Here is a 14,043-nt window from a genome sequence, read left to right on the forward strand (position 1 = left end):
GTTGTATGGCTCGTCCAACTGAGTTTCAGGTCAAGAGTGGTTCCAGAAGGCTGATTTGTCAATGACTAGATACTTCTTTGTCATTACATGGTACCTGTGTGAGGTGATTTCTCAGTCCATATCTGTACATTCAGGTCTTTCTGCATCTGGGCCTTAGCTTCCTGTCCGGATGATGGGTCTTGACCAGAAATGTTGACTGTATATTTCCCTCCGCAGGTGTTGCCTGACTTGCTGAGTTCATTTTTTAATGCTCCGGATTGCAGCACCTGCAGTCTGTTGTATCTCCAGGACTAATTTGTTTTCGATGAGAAGTTGTGAATGGAATAGACTTAGACTTAGTTATCACTGCAGAAAGTTGTAAACTGCCAGTTGCATCATGGGCACTAGCCTCTTCAACATCTAGGACACCTTCAAAAGGTGATGCCTCAAAAAATGGCCATTCATTGTTAAGGACCCCCATCACCCAGGACATGCCCTCTTCTCATTGCTACCATTAAGGAGGAAGTACAGGAACCTGAAGACACACACTCAATGTTTTAGGAACAGCTTCTTCCCCTCCATTATCAGATTTCTGAATGGACAATGAACCCATATACACTACTTCAGTATTTTGCCCCTCCTTTTGCACTATTTTTAATATATACCTACTGTAATTTATACTTTTTATGACTGTATATTGCAATGTACTGCAGCCGCAAAACAACATTTTTCATGACATATGCTGGTGATATTAAACCTGATTTTGATTCTGATCAGAACATGCAGTGAAATGGGTTGCTTGTGTTAACAACCAACATACCCAAGGCAGCCGCTGGGAGCAGTCTGCAAGTAGAACCACATATTCCTGTGCCAACATAGTATGGCCACAATTTTCAGCACAGCAGCACAGCAGCAACAACAAAACAGAGCAAGACAACAACAGCAAACCAAACTCCCACCCACTTACACATACACAAACAGGCCTCTAACCCCAGGAAAGGCTGCCTTCAGGCCTTAAACCCTTGGTCCCAGACTATCACTCATAGGGTCTCCAACCTCCACTCCCTGGCCCGGAATCACAGACATTGGGCCTCCGACTTTGAGATGCCAAACCAAAGGCTTCAACTATTGGGCCTCTATCTCCAGACTCACCGAGTTCTGGGCTTAGACCTTTGGCTTTGCCCTCCAGACTTTGCTAACCTCAGGACCTCAGGACTCTCTGATTATAGGCTTGACCTCTGAACCTCAACCCCAGGACTTGCTGATAGTAGGCTTGACCTCCGAACCTCAACCCAAGATTCGCTGATCATAGGTTTGATTAATCAGTGAACATCCTCACTTCTGACCTGATGACGGTCATTTAAGTTATAGCTGAAAATGACTGGGTCTTGGGCACTGGGGAATTCCTGCAGTGATGTCTGAAGGTGGGGATGACTGATTTCAAATAAACACAGCTGCCTTACCCTTCAAGGCATAAACACAACCATCGGCATGTTTTCCCCTTGATTCACATTGATGTTGGCTTCTTGGTGCCAGACTTAGATACTGTCTTGACGCCTACCAGGGTCTGCCACTGTCACCTCCATTGGTCTATTTTTGTTCCATGACGTGATGAGGTCCGGAGCAATGATCTTGTTGAAACTCATCCTGAGCATTAATGAGCAGGTTATCAGTGAGAAAGAGTTGTCAATGATATCTTCCATGACTTTGCTGATGACTGAGGGTGAAATGTTCGGGCTGTAGTTAATTGGATCCGATTTGCACTGTAGTTTGCAGTTATATAAGCTCCACTGCAACAGTGATTCTACTTTGAAAGTAGTTCAATAGCTGAGAAAACTTTGAAGCTGTGACCTGAAATATGCTATGGTCAATTGCTATGAAGTTATGGTTAACTCCTGGCATTTGGGAAAAGGTAACTAACACTTACGCTAACCTTAAAATTTTCAGGAAATTGGAAGGCTGGTGTGATATAAAGGATGCATTCATGGATTGCACTGGGGTATGCAATCATCAAAACTTGCATTAGAATCATATCTTTTCAAGAATTTGCACATTGTTAAGTGCTAACTAATTGACAACAGTGTAAAAGCAGAGTGTCATGTGACACCATCTTAGCTGCTGGGTGAGGAGTCAACATGATTAGTATTAAGTAAAGACAGATTTGCATTTATATTACATTTCCTCATATATCTCCACATCATCTCAAATTACTTAACATAGAATTAATTCCTTTGACATTTAATGATTATTGATTTGGAGTTCTACAGCAACCGTGTTATGTAAAGTATGATCCCACAAACAGTAACAAAGCACGTGTCCAATCTATCTAATTTTACTGATTCTGTTTGAGGGAAGAGTCAGCTGGGACACAAAGACAACTTCCTGACCTTCAGCTGTAGCTACGGGAACTCTGGAATGGATGTCGAACCTCTGTCAAACAGGACCAAATTATGGCCTGAACATTCAGCCTGTACCTTGAACCTGTGACTTCTTGATTTGGAGTCAACAGAGCCCACAAGGAATGGATTTTTCTCACTGGATCATTGGCCGGGGAGCTCAGTTTGTTCATGTTTACTGTCCCAGCATATATCGTGGTGTCAGAGAGTCCACTGAAGTATTTCTGCATTAAGTCATTTTTGACTGAGATTGATAACTTCACTCTGTCCAGATGGTCAACACCAATAAGCTCCGGGCTTTGTCTTTATGTTATTAGTTCAGATGGGCCATTTCCCCTGAAAGGAGCTGTATTCTGACCTAGTAACAGGTCTCTGCTTGACCTGATTTCAGCAATTACTAATCTATGCATCTTGCAACCATATAAGTGCGTGATCACCTTCTTACTGAAGTATAAAGCACAACAAAACAAAGGAGAGTGAACAATCCACTAGCTCTTTGAAAAAGCAACCGACTGTTCCCATTGCCCTGCGATGCTCTCTCAGGACCCATAAATGTTCCCATTTAATGTATGTCCATCCAATTCCCTTCAGAAAAGTGATAGAAAATCTTCAGACAGTGCATGGGAGATCATAACAACTTGTGTAGCCAGCAAACCTCTCCTCAGCCATTCCTCCTTGGTGTTTTAGCCATGAGCTGCGACCATATCAGGCAGTCTCAACACGAGGTTTCACAGAAACAGTAGACAATCTGCCCCAGTTCTTTCCGTGTTGTATGCACAGTTAATTATTAAGTCATGTGTAGCTTCCTACCATCAACTTACAACTGCTTCTGCAACGGTTGTACCAACCACCACCACCACTCTTCAGCTCGCTTCCTAACCTGTGCGTCGGCCAGCATGATATCCTTTATCAGTGGTCGTCCCCTGGCCTCTCCATCCTCCACTTCCACGTAGTGCACCTGGTAGCCCCGGATCTGGCCATGCTGTTTGTTCGGGATGGGAGACCGCCAGTTTACCTTCAAGGCGGTGGAGTTTAAAGCTGCAACCTCCACTTTACGAGGGGGAGCACTGGGCACTGCAGGAATAACGTGCAGGGCATCAGAAAGGAAAAATGCCGCCTCTTTGTAAATAAGATGAACTGTAAGATTTCACTGTATCTTGGTATATGAGACATAATAAACCAATCTCAAATTCAATGTAGACAAGTTTGGAGTCCGTTACCACTTTATCAAAAGGCAGTATGGGCTTCCTAACTCCAAAGTACACTAGACAGCCCTGCGGAAGACCCATACAAATGTGTTCATACATAATATGATAATGAAAATTATTGATAATAAAATTCTGAATTGGAACACTTGGAAATACTTAGCAGCATAGGTGGACAAATAAACTCAATGATGCTGTTAAAGAACACTCATCAGAATTGGTGATGGGAGCTCTAGTTCTGAATAAAGGTCTTCAACCTGAATCTTTTATTCTGTTTCTCTCTCTCCAAAATTTCTGCCTGACCTGCTAAGCCTTTCCAGTACTAAGTGTCACTATTAATTTTCCCTGCTGCAGAAAGTTAATAATCTAACTCCAAGTAAGCAGCAGAATTATAGAGAAGTTTCAGGACCAGTCGAACTCAACCTTACTATGGAGTTGAACTGGATCAGACCTGAGAGAACAGGCTGAGGTCTGACATTCGACGATGAATTTCTATGGAGTATGGAAGTGTCAGCTTGTCCATGCATTGAGGACTAGCATATACTATGGTGAGGGAGAGTCAGCTCATACCTTTGCAGTAGGGCCATTCATGGCCACAGAAGTCCAAATTCAGACTGATCATTACAGTATAGTGAATCTGGAAGGGGTACTGGACCACACTATCTCCAGGTGACACTAGCTAACATCAAGGCAATAATTATGGAATTTGGCAGCTAGGCACCACCTTGCTCCTAGGTAAAGGCACAACAGGAATAATAATTGGACATATTAAAATCTATTAGGAATAATAGAACCACTGGAGCTTTGAAAGAGGTGGCTTTAGAGCTACTGAAATATAATTTAATTAATGCAGACCCTAGAGTTTTGAAAGAGGTGCTATAAGATAGTTGATGCCCTGGTTAATACGATAGATTCTGGAACTGTCACAGGTGTAGAAGGAGGGGTTTAATAAATCTGAGCCTACTATTTAAAACTGGAGGGAGAAAACAGGGAGCTACAGCCTGCTCCCCTCACATTAGTAACAGCAAAAATACTGGAATTTGCCTTATAGGATGTAGCAACAGAGTATCTTGAAACCATAGAAACTACAGCACAGAAACAGGCCTTTTGAAGAGAATATTCGGATTAAGTAGAGTCAGCATATATGAGAAAGAAAAATCATATTTGCCTAATCTGCTCGATTTCTTTGAGGATGTAACTAGAAGAGTAGGTAAGGGAGAAAACTGTGGAGGTGGTTTACTTGGATGTTCTGAATGCTTTGGATAAGGTCCCACAAAGAAAGCTAATCAACAAGACTGGACACATGAGATTGGGGGCGGGATGCACTGATGTAGATTGGGAATTAGCTATTGGTAGAAAAGAAAGTATGCACTAACATGGAAAATGATGTCGCAAAGTATGAAGTTACCCATGGCACAACACATTAGAGAAAGCAGAGTGTTTTTTATATGGTGAGAGGCTGGATGACCTATGTGTTCTTGTACACAAGTCTCTGAATGCCAAAATTCAGGTACAGCAATCAAATGAACATAGGCCTTTATTACAAGATGAAGAAAAATCTGACTGCAATCTTACAGCGTCTTAGTAGAAGTATAATTGGAGGATGGTGTGTAGTTTTGGTCTCTAAATTGTTAAATTAAAAGAAAAATATGTAAATTTATATATAAATGTAAATTTGCTTAATTAAAGATCACATATGTCATAAAGAGAGTGCAGTGATGATTTACTGGGCTAACTTCTGCGATGGTAGATTTACTAGCTATGCAGAGGTTGTATTGGCTAGGTCTATATTCTGGTTAAAGGAGATGAGAGGAGAGCTCAATAAAACATACAAGGTTCTTACAGAACTCAGCAGGCTGGGTGTTTCTCTTGGCTGAGAAGTCAAGAACCAGGGGCCACAATCTCAAAACAGGGAGTAGGCCGCTTAGGTCTGAGATGAGAAATTCCTTCACACAGTTTGAGGTGAACCTTTGGAATTCTCTACTTTGGAAGGCAGTGTGGAGTGAGACGTTGAATGTATTTGCAACAGTGAATGATGGACTACAGAATATTAAGGAAAACAGGGATATGGGGATGCAACAGGAACATGGGATTAAGGCAGAAGATAAACCATGGCTCGTGAATGACAAAAGAGTCTTAAAGGTCTACAGGTGACTGTTAAGGTTTGCAAAAAGATGTAAATGTATTTTAGCAAGGAGCTTTAAAGTGTAGAGAAATATGTGTTAGCTCAAATTCCAATTATTAATGAGGACAAATGGAAATTTTTTGAACATAAGACCAAGTGTCAAAAGAACAGATTATGCAAATAGAAAAAGGGAGTTTTTGAGAGAAATGACTTAAAAGGATGAGCAATAAATGAAAATTAACAGAACAAGGTATTCAGCAACACATCAACCACATACTTACTTCAAATGACATGATTCATTATAACTTAATTGTAACCACGAGCTATCAAATCAGTACTACTCTGATTCCCATTTAGTATGTTCATATAAGAAAACTGCAAAACACAAGTTTCACAGCCTTTCACTGAATGCTAATTCTGTCTAATGGATTTTTTTTTAAAGTCTTGATTCCAGTTAAACAAATGGCCATATTGGATTATATTGGAAATAATTAGGAATGCAGTTAGGCACTGGTTTTGGTGGAGTCTCAGTGGATACTGCTTGTTGATAGAGTATAATTACTACTGGGTTTGCTTTTAGCTTCTTGCAATATTCTTTACATTTTCCTGTTTAATTTTCCTGATCTGAAGATGGTGACAGTGGTTGGCATTGGCTCTGGTGTCAGACCAGTGATAATTCGTATTTTCCATCCGTGAGCAATGGTTGATAAACCGAGTGTAATCCTCACCTGAGTTTCATACACTGGGTAACAATTAGGAAAACGTATTCAAATCTGATCCAATTATAGTTGAGAAACACAAGAAGGTCCAGAACTTAACATAGGATCTTGCTGAAATGGGCTACTTTCAGAAAGGATAACGTATTCAACAAATGAGCTACACTATCTCTTGTAATAGCACAGGGCAATTCAATTTGAACTACTGGGCCCATGGTAGCTTCCAGGAAGCCACCTATCAGTCCCACTCCTTGTCTCCTTACTTCCCTGTATCTCTGCAACTTATTTTCTTTCAGGCGTGCCCATCGACTCCCCTCGATCCACTAATATCATGTCTATTTTACAACACGTGCTCAACATCAACCACCCACTCTGTATTAATCCCGGCTTTTCTATTCTCTCACTATCCCATCAATATATTCCTGACTCTACCTCTCACCTATACACTCAGAGCAATTTAAGAAGGCCAGTCTTAATCTACCAGCCCACATATCTTTAGGATGTGGACGGGTCCGGAGCTCCCGTCACAGGAAGAATATAGAACTCCACCCAGAGAGCACCAACGGTCAGGATTGAACCTGTGGTGCACTAGCTCTACCAGCCGGGAGAATTAGAACAGCCACTCCTCTCTATTTTCAAACTGTTCATTTTTATGATTTTTTTCTTCAAGGGATTATTAATACCTAAAGTGTCTATATAAATAGATGGAGTAATATTTATGTTCATCTATCCACCCTGGGTATCAGGAAAGGGAGGCCATGTGGGATTACTGAACAGTGAAGGCCCAGCACAGAACTGGGTACCAGGCAACAGGCCCCTGTTCCTGAGACTGAAGCAAACAGTGGGAAGAAGAAAAAAAGATATTGAGAATATAAACAAAGTTCTGGGCCTCCCAAGGAGCCATCTGTTTATTCCTTTAAAATGGTCCATCAGAATGCTGGGAATGTGAAATTGTTGCTATGACCCTCAAAAGAATGTAATCTTCTGTCAGTGCAGGAAAACCGTGTATTCCATTAACAGCAGGGAGAGTGTAATTCACTCGTGGAACAGAGCAGCAGGAAGATGACCTTCACAATGCATCTGGCATCTAGAACTGGAACCTTCAGGAATACTATCTTCAGATACGGTATGACACCAATTAATAGCTATAAACGATCACATTAATGATGGTCTTTCCTGTTTGTTGGATCATATAAGGCTAACAAGTGATCAGCCAACTTGAAGACAGTTGCGAAAAAGCAACAATTTCCATGCGATAACAAGGTAATTCAATACAGTCTTTTCCTTTGCTCGTCTATGTTCAAAGGATTTCCTACAGGCAGCAATGAACTGTGTCATAGAAACAAACAAACCAAGCTTTGTTTGTTTAAGTGCAATATAATCATTCAATAACAGTGTTCTAAATGTCAACTAAATTGCTTGCTATTATTCTAGTTTATAATCCCCTCCTTAAGTTTTTATTTCTATCTGCTGTGTGATTATTCTCTTTCTGTAATTATATACTGTGATAATTGAGCTGGCATTATCCCAAAATGTTTTTTTGTTAAATTTACTGCTACATATTGTGCCAAAGCATAATTTCACATTTCCTTTGATGACCACATTGCTATAGGTTACAGTGTTCTTCATCTTCATTGCTTTTTTTATTTCTTACTCGGCACCAATTAAACTCCATCAATTTACCTCATCCTCACCTCAGCTCATCTTGATATTTTTCTTGTAAGGATTATGAAGTCTGGCTTCTGTAACATTTACAGAGAGAGGGAGGGGGGCACCATGGTAACATAGCAGTTAGCACAATGGTATTACAGCTCAGGGCATTGGAGTTTGTTCAATTCCAACGTCATCGGTAAGGAGTCTGAACGTTCTCTGGGTGTTCCTGTTTTCTCCAATAGTCCAAAGACATAGGTTCATTGCTCTTTGTAAATTGTCCTATGATTAAGCTTGGGTTACATTGGGGGTTGCTGGGCCGCGCAGCTTGAAGGGCTTGGAAGGGCCTATTTCACGCTACATCCCAATAATGAATAATAAATAAATTTAAATAAATTCAAAAAAGTGCATCTGCATTGCACTTTGCAACAGCACAAAAATAATTACCTTATTTTCTTTCCCTTTTTGTTCCATTTAAATATTCACCTCCCTTCCCTGACGTATTGCAACATTTTCTACTTCGATAAGACTCGTCTAACCTTCCTCTCGTTTATTTGGTGAATCCAAGATTAATTATTCCGCGGCTAAAAAACAAAACAACTCCTGATGCTGCCTGACCTGCTGAGTATTTCTGGCAGTTTCTGTTTATTTTTAATTATTCTGGCGCTGATCCCATCCCACTGTGACTTCTGATCTCTGACGTCAAAGGACAACTTTTTCCCTTCCCTAACAACACTTCTGTGAACAGTTCCTCCGAGGGGAGAATGGTAAAATGTTGCAGAAATAAAGTGAATAATAAAAAAAGACAGTGGTCTCAGGATAAAAATGTATCTGTAGTTGGTGGATGTGATAGCTGTTGTAAATGTCACTCCAATTCCTAAACTAATTTCATTGAAGTCCCTGAATTTTGGAAACAGGTTATAAAGTATGGCTGTTACCAATAACTAAGGACATATTTCCTACCCAACTATATCACGTACTTTAAAATATCCTCAGCAGGATGATTTTGCAGATATTTTAAAACAGTTTCTTGATAAGCCAGAAGAGCTAACTGTGCAGAGACTAAAAATCATGTTGGGGATTATTCATGATAATTAAAGGGGAAGATAACTGAGCAACAGGATTTATTTTCCTCAGTGTGTAACCTCAGCAGAAACGACCCCTTTAGAAGTTCAAACTTTCATTAAAGTAACTTGCAATTTTCTGGGCTTTCTGGGGATGATACAAAAGATAGATCGGAGAATGAGGCTCAGTGACCTCCAGGAAGGTCTTAACATGAAATATTGAAACATAGACAGAATAGTTGATTTGACTTACCATCTTCGTCTGTGCGAATGATTACGGGTGTGCTCTCTGGGCCTGGTCCCACCACTGTGTGTGCGATCACAGTCACCCGGTACTTAGTCCATTTCGACAAGGTCTCCAGCCGCATCTCCGTGGTCGCTGGTGGAATGTCCTTCACCTCGTGGATCTGCGTATCCTCTCCCTCCAGCGCTTGGTACCTGATACTGTACTTTGCCAGCTCGCCATTTTGACTCTCTGGTGGCGGTGGCCACCAACTTACCAGAATGCTGGTGGAACTGGGACTGGTGCACTTTACATTTTGAGGAGGGGCTGATGGTTCTATTGCAGGCAGGTGCAGTACAGGAAGGAGTTAAAAAACAATGGGAGGGAAGAGGATAAAAACAATGAAACAAAAAGAAAAATGATAAAAAAGAACAGAAAAGGCTCCTCAAAAACTGAGACAAAACAGAAAGAAAAACAACAAAAAATACTAAAGTAATCAGAAAACCTGGTGTGATGTTTAAACAAAACCAATCCTGTCCTTACAAGGAACCTGGTTGTTAGAATGATCAAAACAAATACTAAGCAAATCTTACTTGGACAGGGACATGGGATAGGAAGGCTTTATGGCTGATTTCAGATTGAATTGTATTAATATTTTAAAGGTAATTTATTCTATCTCCACACGAACTGTTGGCTGCTTCTACACACCTCATTGAATGAGAGGACAGGATACTCTTGACTCCTGGCTACCTGTAGAACTGCTTCCATTCTATTTTTTCTTTGGGAAAGAAAAGCCCAACTGAACATTTAACATTATTCTCTGACTCCCTTGTCTTTTCACACCCACTCCATTTCCAATAAAACACGTTGGCCTGGAAGTGACTAGTGTAAAACAGGTCAAACAGCATCTGGGAAGACAAAAGGATGGCTGATGTTTCAGGTCTCAAACTAAACAGTGGTCATCTCCTTGCCTCCACAGGTGCTGTCTGTTCCACTGAGTTTCTCAAGCACTTTGATTTTTTGCTCTAGAATTCAGCATCTGCAATTTCTAACGTCTCAAACATGTTGGCTGAAAGAATTGCTAGGTTAAAGACAACAGTTGGACAGAGGGAAATGTGATCATGAAAATTTCAGGTTTGGTGCATATCAATCACGAAATTTAACTGGGCACTTTGATGGTGTGATTGCAGTTGTAATATGCATCACAATTTCTGCACCTATTCAGTTTTTATACTGAATCTTGACAAATGCCAGGGAACAATGTCAGAGGAATGAATCCCAGGAGCCATTGTCGCTGGTCATTCTGGGACAACCATGCTGTCACAGTACAGTGCTGGACTGGAACACCACCTAGGTATACCATTTGTTATCCTTAGGCAACTAACTCCATGCACCACTACACCAAATACCACCTCTCCAACCACACTTATATATCTTGCTCACCTCTGACCTCCATCCCTCTACCCCTGGCCCTTACACTCCTCATTGGCCAAGACAGGACTCAAGACCACAAACAGAACCAGTTAAACTAACACGGGGAAAATCCTGAAATCCATTACAACTGAGCTAATAGCAGTGCATTTAGTAGTAGATCAAAAGGACCAAGCAAAGTCAACATGATTTTATGAAAGGGAAACAAAACTGGACAAACTGGTACAACAAAGATTGTGGATAAAAAGGAACCAGTGGAGATAGTATATTTAGATTTCTGGAAGGCTATTTAGAGAGCTGCTGCCTGAGAGATTACATCACAAGATAGGAGTGGATAGGGTTGGGGAAAAAATCTTGGCAGGCTCTACAGCATCCCAAAATCTGCTCACACCTATTCTTGCACATTTCCCTTCATGAAAAAGTGAACCTTTGTTCAGTACCACTGATATTTTCAATGACCGAAGCAGTCAGTGAACACCAACTGTACAAAGTACCTACGCCTGTCTGTTATGATTCCTAGACATGAGTTGTCAAGGGATGCAGAAAACTGTTGGGAAACCAAACTGTTGGGTGGAGAAAAGGAAGCCAGATGAAATGTCAGGCAGCTGTGGAATTAACTGTTAACCTTAGGACTTTGTCCCCATGTTACAATGAAATACCCCAAAAGTTCAAAGAAAGTGAAAGTACATACATGTACATTCTTTACAATGGGACTGTCAGGTTTATGATTAACTGCTATAAAGGGGATTTTCTTCAGCAGACAGAGAGACTTAAAATCAGAGCATTGTTAACACACTGGAGATTCTAGCAGAAGAGTTTCTACTCAAGCACCTAGTCACTTAATCAAAGAAGAGATCAGAAATATGTGTTGATGGATGTGCATACCATGAAAACATTGTCCAACTTTTCTCCAGTTGAGTTCCTACCCATCCATTTGTGTCTGGTGAGGTGACAAATGCCAGTGATATTAAACCTGCATCTGATTCTGGTTCTGACTGTGCACCAAGGATAACATCTGCTTATTCTGTACAGAGATCAGAGACTTCATAGAAAAGGAGTCTGAAAAACCAGTGCACTCAGTTGAGACTGATACCTAAGACATTTGTTTCTTGAGTTGGTAGGGCTACAAAAATAATTTGGAAGTTTGAGTTTCTGCTCCCAGTGACATTTAAGCAGAAGGTAAACTGCAAGGGCCAAAGTCCTCAAACAAGATAATAAAAAATCAGAACTTTAAACGGCTGTTTGTCTATGGATGACTTTCTGCCTTATTGCTCCAGGGGACCAGCATTCCATCCAGACCTGCCTTTGCTGCAGAGAAATTCACTCGTATTTGATGAGGCTCAAAATGAAAAAAAGTTAACACTACCCCCCTTGGGGAGATGAACAAATTAACCTCCCTTCACACTGTTTTATCCTTCTGCTGTCTAATGGCACCATGGTTAACTTTCACAAACTCGACCAAATCCTACAGGAATACTATGGTGTCCTTGTGCAATTTCCAGACCATTTTAATTCTCTACCTTTCTTTCCATTTCATCTTCCGTCCCAATCACCTCTCTTATTATATATGTTAATACACATGCTTGTTAGTTTCAAACAATGACTGATTAATTTGACATATTCTCCCATTGTCTTCAGTGTTGTGGCTGTCTGAGGTTAAAGCAATCACTTTGTAAAGAAAATTTGAAAGGAGCAATGACACTTGTCTGTTTCCCAAGGCTCTCTACATAAAGCTCTGATGGTTACCAAATTCAGACAGGTAGGGTCACAGAATCACAGATCACAGAAACACGCCCTTCAGCCCATCTCATCCATTCTATCTACCTGCACCAATCCCATTTGCCTGCATTAGACCCACGTCACTATATGCCTTCCCTGTTTAAGTAGTTGTCCAAGTGCTTTCTAAATGTTGTAATCATATCTGTCTCTACCACCATCTCTGGCAGCTCTATCTTCTATGTGAAAAATATACTCCTCAGATCTCCTTAAATTGAATAGAGTAAGGACAGGACCGATTAGGGATAAAAGAGGAATCATGAGGCTGGTGTCAGAGGAGGTAGGGGAGATCCTTAATGAATACTTTGCTTCAGTATTCAGGAAAGAGGATGTACTGGAACTTTTGAAAAATATTGGGAACTGACAGAATATACCCTTGCTAGGGCAAGAGAGGGAAGGCAGTGCTATGCCTTTGGAGATGATCTTTGCATCCTCACCTGCGTCAAGAGTAGTAGCAGAAGATTGGATGGTGGAAATGTTACTCCTTTGTTCAAGAAAGGTAATAGGGGTAACCCTGGGAATTATAGACCGTGAGCTTTACATCAGATGTGGGCAAACTGTTGGAAAGAATTTTTAGAGACAGAATTTATGAGCATTTGGAGATGCATGGTCTGATTAGGAATACACAGCATGGCTTCGTGAGGGGCAGGTCACAAACCTAACTAAATTCTTCAAGGAAGTTGCAAAACAAATTAGTGAAGGTAGGGCAGTATATAGATGTGAGCAAAGTGTTCAATAATTTCCTCCTGATAAGCACATTCATAAAATCAGAAGGTATGGGAACCAGGATAGATTGGCTGTGTGTATTCAAAATTGGATTGCCCCCAGAAGGCAGAGGGTGATAGTAGATGGTAGATATTCAGCCTGGAGGTTGATTACCAATGGTATTCTGCAGGGATCTTCTCTGGGTCCTCTACTCTTTGTGATCTTTATAAATGAATTGGATGAGGAAGTGAAAGGGTGGGTTAGTAAGTTTGCAGATGACATAAAGATTGGTGGTGTTGTGGATAGTATAGAAGGCTGTGGTAGGTTACAACAGGAGACTGATAGGATGCAGAGCTTGGCTGAGAAGTGGCAGATGGAGTTCGACCTGGAAAAGTGTGAAGTGATTCACTTTGGAAGATTGAAGGCAAAATACAAAGGTAATGGTAGGATTCTTAGCAGTGTGGAGCGATAGAGGGATCTTGGGGTCGATGTCAGTAGATCCCTCAGATTTGTCACGCAAGTTATCAGGGTGGTTATGAAGACGTATGATGTGTTGCCCTTTGCTAGTTGGGGCGCAGAGTTCAAAAGCCTCTCACTGCTATGGTTGGAAGTTCCCACCTGTTTCAAAATGGGAACATTTCTACCAGTGCCTAAGAAGAGTAGCGTGAGCTGTCTAAATGACTATTGCCCAGTAGTACTTACAGCTACGGGGATGAAATGCCTTGAGAGGTTGGTTATGGCCAGAATGAACTCCTGCCTCAGCAAGGATCTGG

The 14,043-nt window shown here is 41.0% G+C and overlaps 1 protein-coding gene across 12 annotated transcripts in view; it reads right to left on the reverse strand.

Annotated features, from left to right (window-relative positions):
• Window positions 1–14,043, reverse strand: part of LOC134337298 (receptor-type tyrosine-protein phosphatase S-like) — a 513,177-nt gene that overhangs the window by 135,853 nt on the left and 363,281 nt on the right. For 8 of the 12 annotated variants that reach the window (XM_063032181.1, XM_063032178.1, XM_063032186.1 and 5 more), the window contains exons 11-12: window positions 9,389–9,694; window positions 3,256–3,449 (exon numbers count right to left, since the gene is read on the reverse strand). The exons of the other annotated variants lie outside the window; for them this stretch is intronic. In XM_063032181.1, the coding sequence (XP_062888251.1) occupies window positions 3,256–3,449; window positions 9,389–9,694 (500 nt within the window). The remainder of the gene's footprint in view (window positions 1–3,255; window positions 3,450–9,388; window positions 9,695–14,043) is intronic. 12 annotated transcript variants of the gene reach the window in all.

Source organism: Mobula hypostoma, chromosome 24 (genome assembly GCF_963921235.1).
Source record: "Mobula hypostoma chromosome 24, sMobHyp1.1, whole genome shotgun sequence".
NCBI lineage: Eukaryota > Metazoa > Chordata > Chondrichthyes > Myliobatiformes > Myliobatidae > Mobula > Mobula hypostoma.